This window comes from Callorhinchus milii, unplaced genomic scaffold (assembly GCF_018977255.1).
Source record: "Callorhinchus milii isolate IMCB2004 unplaced genomic scaffold, IMCB_Cmil_1.0 Scaffold8, whole genome shotgun sequence".
Lineage (NCBI taxonomy): Eukaryota > Metazoa > Chordata > Chondrichthyes > Chimaeriformes > Callorhinchidae > Callorhinchus > Callorhinchus milii.
In genome coordinates, this window is record NW_024704749.1 from 23,731,785 (window position 1) to 23,740,303 (window position 8,519).

Sequence of the window (8,519 nt, forward strand, 5' to 3'; positions counted from 1 at the left end):
TATCACTTCATCAAAGGTGTTGATGTTTGGATGAGGTGTTAAATCGAGGTCCAGTCTACCTGTTCAGATGGTTGTTAAAGATCCCGTGCCACTATTCAAAAAGAAAATAGAGTTTCTCCTGGTGTCTTGGCCAGCAATCTCCCTGATAAAATTTGATCATTCACTTTATGGCTATAAGAAAATTGGTTGCCACGTTCATCTACAAAATACACAGGTTTGGTGTTAAAGATGCTCTGAGAGGTGGTTAGTCTATTTTATATCATGTCTTGACATAGTAAATGATCACGTCGGTAAACCCAAATCATCAATTTAGTTGCTTATTAAGGAGTAAATCTAATTAACCAGAATATTTTAGTATCTCAAGTCCTTTATAGTGGTAAAATTACTTTACAGCAAGGAGGTACACCTAATGATTTTGTGATTGAATTTCTGATTAACGTTTTGGTTTAATGAAGCAACGTGCTGTATCATGAAGAATTCTAATTAATTTTACGAAATGTGCTGTTTATTCCAATATATCCGATGAACGTGTTTGGATTAAATTATATTATTGCTAGTTTTCTGAATGTATACTCAGCAGAAGGTTGCAACTACAATATTGTGTAAGGAAATGTGTAGGTATTAAGTTTAACTATGCCAATCATTAATATTAGAGATCTTTCTGTTACCAGTTTGCAATGGTCAAATAAAGATACGTTTTAAAACCGAATGGACTGGATAATGAAACAGTGCCAAGATAATGAAAGAGTGCAATTTTACCAGAGCTGTCCCAGATGGCTTATTTGGTGTAACTCTTGCCTTTGGTCGGAAGGTTGTTGGTTCAAACCCCATGATCTTTCAATCCAGGTTGACAATTGAATGGAAACAGCATTGTTACAAGTGCTGTTTTTCAGATGAGATATTAAAACAAGTTCCTACCTAACCTGCTCAGGTGGATGTTAAACAACCACGGCACAATTTGTATTCAGTATCTTGACCAACAGCAGTCCAAATCAACTGGGTCATTCATTTTTCTGTTCATGGAATCTTGCTGGTGCAAATGGCTACCATATTTGACTAGGAAATAAATCACTGAATTCAACTGTGACTACTTGCAAAACACTCTGAGTCCTTTTGAGGTGATAAAGCAATGTACAAGTTTGAGCTTTCTTTTAAAAAATCTGGATACTGTAAGGGCTACAATATGGATAGGAATCAAACTATATGAAATGGAATGGAGAACCTGAATGGTGGAGGGAAAAAAAAGAAAAACTATTTTTTTTTTAAATTATCATTTACACAAAAAAAGCTTGAAAAAACGAGCATTTCATTTTTAATTTATTTTCGACCGACCCCATAAATTAATAAAAGTGCTCATAATTTTCAGAAGTTCATAATATTGGCTAGTTTCTGTCACTGACTATCTCCCCCATCACTGCTGCTGCTTCTAAGTTCCTTCCAGCATTTCCAAAAGATTATGATGCATGAACTACCTGGCACCACCTTCCTGTATATCACAGAGGGAAAGGAGGAATGGATGCCTGGTACCAGTGGTTGACGTATGGCTATAGTCTGCAAACTTGTCTCCGAGTCTGGATTTCTTACATTAATCTAATCATACACTTGACTAGTCAGCAGTGGCCAACACATTATCAGATTGATGCAAAAATAGGCTGTGGACGATGGTGTCTGGGCAATGAAGATTGCGATCTGCAAGCAGGTGACTTAATTGAAAATCAGGATGCTGTCTGGCAATTTTTGGATACTAATAGGGCATGATAGCTCCTGTGGCAGTGAAGTTAAGGTTGGGATTTCATTTGTGAAAAACACTGTGTGATGGATGAATAATGGAGATTTATGGCTAACTAAATATTTCATCTGGAGATTAAATAGGTGGTGGTAAATACATAAGAAAATATAGCAATTTATAGCAAGCCAGTCAGGAACCTGGGTGTCTTGTTTGACCCTGAACTGTCCTTTCTCCACCACGACGGGCACTGTCTACCACCACCTCCGCAACATTGCCAGACTCCGCCACTGCCTCACCCCTCAGGCTACCAAAACCCTCACCCATGCATTTGTCACATCAAGGTCGATTACGGGAACTCCCTCCTCATCGGCCTTCCCAACTCTTCCCTTCCCAAGCTGCAGATCATCCAAAACCCTGCAGCTCGTGTACTCTCACGCACCAAGGCTTCGTGACCCCATCACTCCCACCCTCACTCAACTCCACTGGCTCCTCATCCCCCAGAGGATCGAGTTTAAGATCCTCATCCTCACCTTTAAGGCCACCCATGGCCTTGCCCCCTCGTACCTCTCTTGACCTGCTGACTCCCTACCAACCTGCCCGCTCCCTCCGTTCAGCGGGCTCCGGTCTGCTCCATGTCTCCCGCCCGACCCGCCCTACCATCGGTGGCCGGGCTTTCAGCCTCTCTGCCCCACACTCTGGAACTCCATCCCACGGTCCCTTCGTCTCGCTTCCTCCCTTGCCTCCTTCAAGGCCGGTCTCAAGACCCTTCTCTTTGATCGTGCCTTTGGTCTCCCTCCCACCTCTTTGCCTTCCCTCTCCCTACACCACCCCTCCCTCATGTTCAGGCCCCGACACCTCACTGTTCAGCACTTTGGGACGTCCTCCCGACGTGAAAGGCGCTCTATAAATGTAATTTTGCTGTTGTTGTTGATACAGTAAGCACAGCTACATTCCATGCTACGTCTCTAGCCTCAACCATTAGTGCTTTGACTTGAGTGCTTGAAAACATTTCACACCTCCAAGCCAAACAAGCTGGTCAACCAGGATGATAATCTTGTTTGCCTCTGATCTGCCTGACTTTGCCAGTTCATTCCCAGGAAGACGTGGCTGAATCCCCCCCCACTCCCTCCAGTAGAGCGATGGGGTGGAGAGCAAATTAAAAAATGTTCAAATGGGAACTGGTGTAAATGGCATGAGCCCTGGAAAAAACACCTTAGGTGGTAACGTGCATCTTGTGCAGGATTTTGCACTTACGTCATGCTGACCCTGTGAGACATTTGTTCCAAGATAACATTTTATGTTTGTACTTGTCATTTTACTTGAAACTGCAGTTCATAAATCACAGGTTTCTGTTCCATTTTAATTTGCAAAAACGTTACGTTAACTTTATTCATATATTTGGAAACTTTTATTTTATTCTATAAAATATTACATCTCTTAATAGGAACATATTTTATTGAACTATATACACAGATACTTTCTACATAATTTGTTTGGTTGAAAATGCAGAACAAAAGTCTATTGGGGTAAAGTTTGTGGCGTTTCAAAATGAACTGGTGTTATGGTCGGTAATGGTTTTAAAGTGGTACTTGGAACAGTTTGTGTCAAGCACTAAATGACCACTAGGTGACAAGACTCTCCTGCAGTATGGATCCTTCCAATGAAGCTTTCAGAAATTGAGAAGCCATTACCTTAAATCAAGTTATATATGCATTTTTAATTGTAAATTCTGGCTCCTGGATTAGTGTTAGGCATATTTTGTAATTCTGATGTTTGCTCACCTGGTGTGAGGGTCAGAAGGACTGAAGTATACACTCCCCCTAAAGCCTCAAATTATTTTACTATTCAAGACCTCGGCCACCCAAACCCTGAAAATTTCTGTCATTCTCTGAAAGGTTTAGTCTTCAAACTTAATGTTTAACACTAAACATTACAAATAATATTTCAAAATTAAAACCAGCAATAATTAATCTGGTGATAATATTAAAACTGTAAATTTTACCCCTTAGTGTTCATAAACTAAAAAGGGCAGAGCGTGAAGTTGGCTACAAATGATATCGGTTTATTTTCTATATGGAATGGTTTTATTTGGAGGGCTCCATGGAGGCGGCTCACAATTTAAAAAGTGCATGATTTTCTTCTCACTCTTTTCCCGCTTTTCTTGTTGTTCTTTCTTTTCCTATAAAAATAAGCAAAAGAATACCAGGGAATGAACATTAATGTGAAGCATTTCCATCTCTCATTGTACATTGAACTGAGAACTACAAATGCACAACAATATAATTTACCTTTATAACAAAACAACAACAACTTGCATTTATATCATGCCCCTCATGCAGGGTAACGTTCGAGAGCGCGTTTCACATCAGAAGGGTGTCTCAAAGAGTTTAAGGCCACAATGATGACAAAGTGTATTGATTGTTAACGATGATAATATAATAATTTTTACATTTGATACAGGAACTTTCACGTCAGAAGGACTTCACAAATAGCTTCACAGGGTTTACTGTGGAGTGACTGTATTTGTGGATGAACGGGACAGCCCAATTGTGCACAGCAATGTCCCACAAACAACCATGAAACAAATTACCAATTTTATTTGATGGATTGTTGGCCAGGAAACCAGGAGAAATTTCCTTCTCTTTGAGTCATGTGATGGGATATTTAACGTCAACAACAACAACAAATTACATTTGATTCGGGAGAACGTCCCAGGGCGCTGGACAGTCAGGGATTTCACCCGAGCAGGACGTTGGGATCAGGAGGGGTGGAGGGCAGGGAAGGTAGGGGTAGGAGAGTGACCAAAGGCGCGATTGAAGACATGGGTCTTGAGACATGTCTTGGAGGAGGCAAGGGAGGGAGCAAGGTGAAGGGACTGTTGGATCGAGTGGGGCCAAAGCCCGACTGCAGACGGTGGGGCGGGCTGGGTGGGGGACATGGATCAAGGAGGAAGCGAACAGATCTATATAGTATTAGGTCACAGAGGTAGGAAGCAGCAAGGCCATGGAGGGCTTTCAAGGTGAGGACGAGTATTTTGAACCCTATCCTCTGGGGATGGGGAGCCAGTGGAGCCGTGCGAGGGTGAAGGTGATAGGGTCATAGAGCTGGTGCGGAAGAGGAAATGAGCTGCAGAGCTCTGGATGATCTGCAGCTTGTGGAGGGAAGCGTTGGGAAGACTGATAAGCAGGGAATTGTCAAGCCCAGATGTAACAAATGCTAGGCTTCAAGTTCGACCCCCAATTATCCTTCCTCCCCCACATCTGGTCCCTCACCAGCACCGCCTTCTTCCACCTCCGACGCATTAACCGTCTCCGCCAATACTTCACTTCAAAAGCTGCTGAAACTCTGGTCCATGCCTTTGTCACCTCTCGGCTGGACTATTCAAACACCCTCCTCGCCGGCCTTCCCTCCAATACCATCCATAAAATCCAGATTATTCAAACTCTGCCGCCGCAGTCTCACTCGCACCAAACTCCACTCCCCGATCACCCCAGTCCTTGCCAGACTGCACTGGCTGCCTGTCCCAGAAAGGATCGACTTCAAGATCCACACCCTTGTCTTCAAATCCTTCAATTCCTCTGCAACCCCCTACCTCTCTGACCTCCTCTCTCTTCAAAACAGTGCCCGTTGCCTTCGTTCCTCTGGGTCTGGCCTCCTCCTTGTCTCCCGAGTCCTCCGCTCCACCCTCAGCCGTACCTTCAGCCACTATGTCCCGAGGCTCTGGAACTCCCTTCCTCACTCCCTTTGCCTCACCCCCTCTCTCCCTATTTTCAGATCTCTGCTGAAGACCTTTCTTTTCGACCGTGCCTTTGGTCACCTTCCTCCCCCTCCCCCTGGCTCGGCTCCGGGATCCGTTACTGTGAAGTGCTCTGAGACGCCGTCCGGTGTGGAGGGCGCTATATAAATCCAAGTTGTTGTTGTTGTGTTGGCTGAAGGAGAATCCGTTCGTGGAGACAAAGTAGAGACAGTGTGAAAGGTAGGATTTGAACCAGTCGAAGACAGTCAGCGACAGGACATTTACCCTTAGAGGCAATCAGGGATTCTGTGAAACGTCTCACCCGAACAACAGCAACTCCAACAATGCAACTCCCCACCGCCAACCCCCCCACCCCGCCAACTGCATTGTAGTGTCAGCCCAGACCAGTGGTTTGTTTTTATTGATTGAATATTTCTTGATTTATGCCACAAATCAAGAAATATTTAACCAAGAAAATGTATTTTGTTGGTTGACCAAAATGTTTGGCCCCACTGGCCTAGACTATGTAAGTTCAAATACTAATGTGGGGCTTGAACCTACAACGTTCTGACTCAGAGGCGAGAGTGCTACCAACTGAGCCAGAATGTCACTATAAATAACACTGGCAGTTCAAAAAGGATCCAAAACTCAAACATCAAATTAACACCATCACACTAAAACGATTCTAAGGCAGCATCTATTGCTCTGTTCCTTATGAATTATTAAGAAAAAAAAGCTTTAGAAAATATTTAAATGCTTTCCAATGTTCTGCGCAGAGCTTACCAGCCATTCCTCATACACTGCCAATGCAGTCTCTTCTTTCTCATATTTTATGTACTCTTCTTCATGTTTCTTCCTCTGTTCTTCCTGTATCTTTTCCTTCAACTTTCGCTTTATTAGCACTTCTTTTTTTTCACTCCTTCCATTGTAATAAATCATAGCAAAACAGTTAAAGCAGTCTAAATACAAAAACAATACCACTAATTCTATTTAGTTTTAGGTTGATTCTCTGTTTCCAATGTTTGCTTACTTTTAGTTCCTCCTAATCTGTGAACCCGAAAAAGGTTTCCCATTTTCTCTCTCACACTGAGATTTTTTTAACCCGGACACAAAATCAAAGTTGTGCCAAAATAACTTCAATAACTTAATAAGCTGTGACAGCTAAGGTAAACAATTCAAATGGTAATAAGTTGCGAATATTTCTTGCAATTAAATTCAAGATCTTTGTCTTCACTTTCCAATCCTTCCACGGCCTCGCCCCAACCTACTTCTGTGACCTCCTGTAATCCTATGGATATGGCCGCTCCCTTTGCTCAGCAAACACTAGCGTGCTTCATGTCCCCTGCCCTATCTGTCTCACAGTCAGTGGTTGATGTGCGTGAGCTTTTAGTCAAACTGCCCCTGTTATCAGGTTCTCTATGGAGTCCCTCTGACTTGCCCTTCCCTTCCCACTTTTGAAGCCCACCTCAAAATTGACCTTTTTAACCTCACTTTGTTACTTCCCTCTCTCCACCAGCTTGGGTGCCCTGCCATCTGTGTAAAGCATTTTGAGATATCTGCCCAATGTGAAAGAAACTATATAAATGTGAATTGTATTTTAGTAAACAGTTATAATTATTGCAGAATAATTTGGAGATACTCTGACATTAATTGCTAAAAAAAATGGATTTAGAAGCTGCACTTACAGCTCACAATGTATACTCCGACATTTTATAATACATAATAATCATCATCTTAACATTTGGTGCAGTGCCTTTCACATCGGGAGAACATCCCAAAGCACTTCACAGGATATACTGGAAAGTGCTATAGACAAACCCCACAAGCATGTACTTTAGTTTTTTAGCAGGAAACAATTTATCTACCATTTTTGAAATGCTGTTAGACTTGCTGTCTTCTTTTCGGATATTTTTTCTTCTTCTTGTTTCTTCTTTTCTATTTCAATTTGTCTTTGTTTCTTGCATTTTTCCTTCAGATATTCATCTTTTTCTTGTTTCCATTTTTCAAATACCTACCGGAAAGGGCAGAGTTTACTCAGTTCATTTAATGTTTACCTGACGCAGATACTGTTTACAAAACAGGTACAAACCCCTAATAGGCAAAGACTCCACTCGTGTATTAAAGCAACCACAGTCAACAAACAAGAGATATTATCAAGCTGAAAGAAAAGGCTTACACAAATGTGGGGAACATGGTAATGCAGCAGACTGGTAGAGCTATAAAAAGGAATAAAGAGATACAAAGAAAGTAATAAGAGGTGCAAAAAAGGGAACATGACGAGAACTTGCTAGAGATATCAAAGCTAACAGCAAATGTTTTTACAATTAAGAGAAAGAGAGTGGCAAAGGCAACTGTTAAAGACTGTGATGGACAATAAGTGACGGCAGACTTGTTAAATGAGTACTACGTATCCGTTTTCTCAGTGGAGAAGTAGACTATAAAGGGAACCTAAAAATAAGTCAAAGGGACAAATTTACTAGATTTAATAGGACTTAAGATAGACAAATCTCCACGACCTGATGGTTTCCATCCCAGGGTATTAAATAATATAGTTGAGGAAATTGCAGATACATTAGTCGTAATTTTCCAAAGCTCTCCCGCTGAGCGGAGGAAGTGAGGGGTTCGTTAAGGTTTTAGAACATTACAGAGGTAGGATCGGGCAAAACCATGGAGGGATTTAAAAGCAAGGATGAAGATTTTGAACTCGATCTTCTAGGGAATGGGGAGCCAGTGGAGCCGGGTGACAATGTGGGTGATAGGTTCACTGAGTCTGGTGCAAAACAAGACATGAGCTGCAGAGTTCTAAATGGTTTGAAGCTTGTGAAGGGAAGAGTAGGAAAGTCCAGTGAGCAGAGCTGGCGTAGTCAAGCCTGGTTATGATACAAGTAGGGATAAGGGTCTTGGCAGCCTGAGGAAAGAGGTAGCAGTGGAGGTGGACAATGTCGCAGAGGTGGGGGAAAGCTGAATGGGTCAAGGCATGGATGTGGGGTTTCAAGGACAGTTGAAAATCGAACAAGACCCTGAGGTTCTGTACTGGCTCCATGAGATGGCCAG

The 8,519-nt window shown here is 42.3% G+C and overlaps 1 protein-coding gene across 1 annotated transcript; it reads right to left on the bottom strand.

Moving 5' to 3' along the window:
* Positions 1 to 3,770: 3,770 nt before the first annotated feature.
* On the bottom strand, positions 3,771 to 8,293 carry LOC103187175 (microtubule-associated protein 9-like). Its single transcript, XM_007906564.2, has 4 exons — positions 7,642 to 8,293; positions 7,331 to 7,476; positions 6,249 to 6,384; positions 3,771 to 3,908 (listed from the first exon to the last, which is right to left on the bottom strand). The coding sequence occupies exons 1-4, from the start codon at positions 7,738 to 7,740 to the stop codon at positions 3,792 to 3,794; spliced, it is 498 nt and encodes a 165-aa protein (XP_007904755.1). The 5' UTR covers positions 7,741 to 8,293; the 3' UTR covers positions 3,771 to 3,791.
* Positions 8,294 to 8,519: the final 226 nt, after the last annotated feature.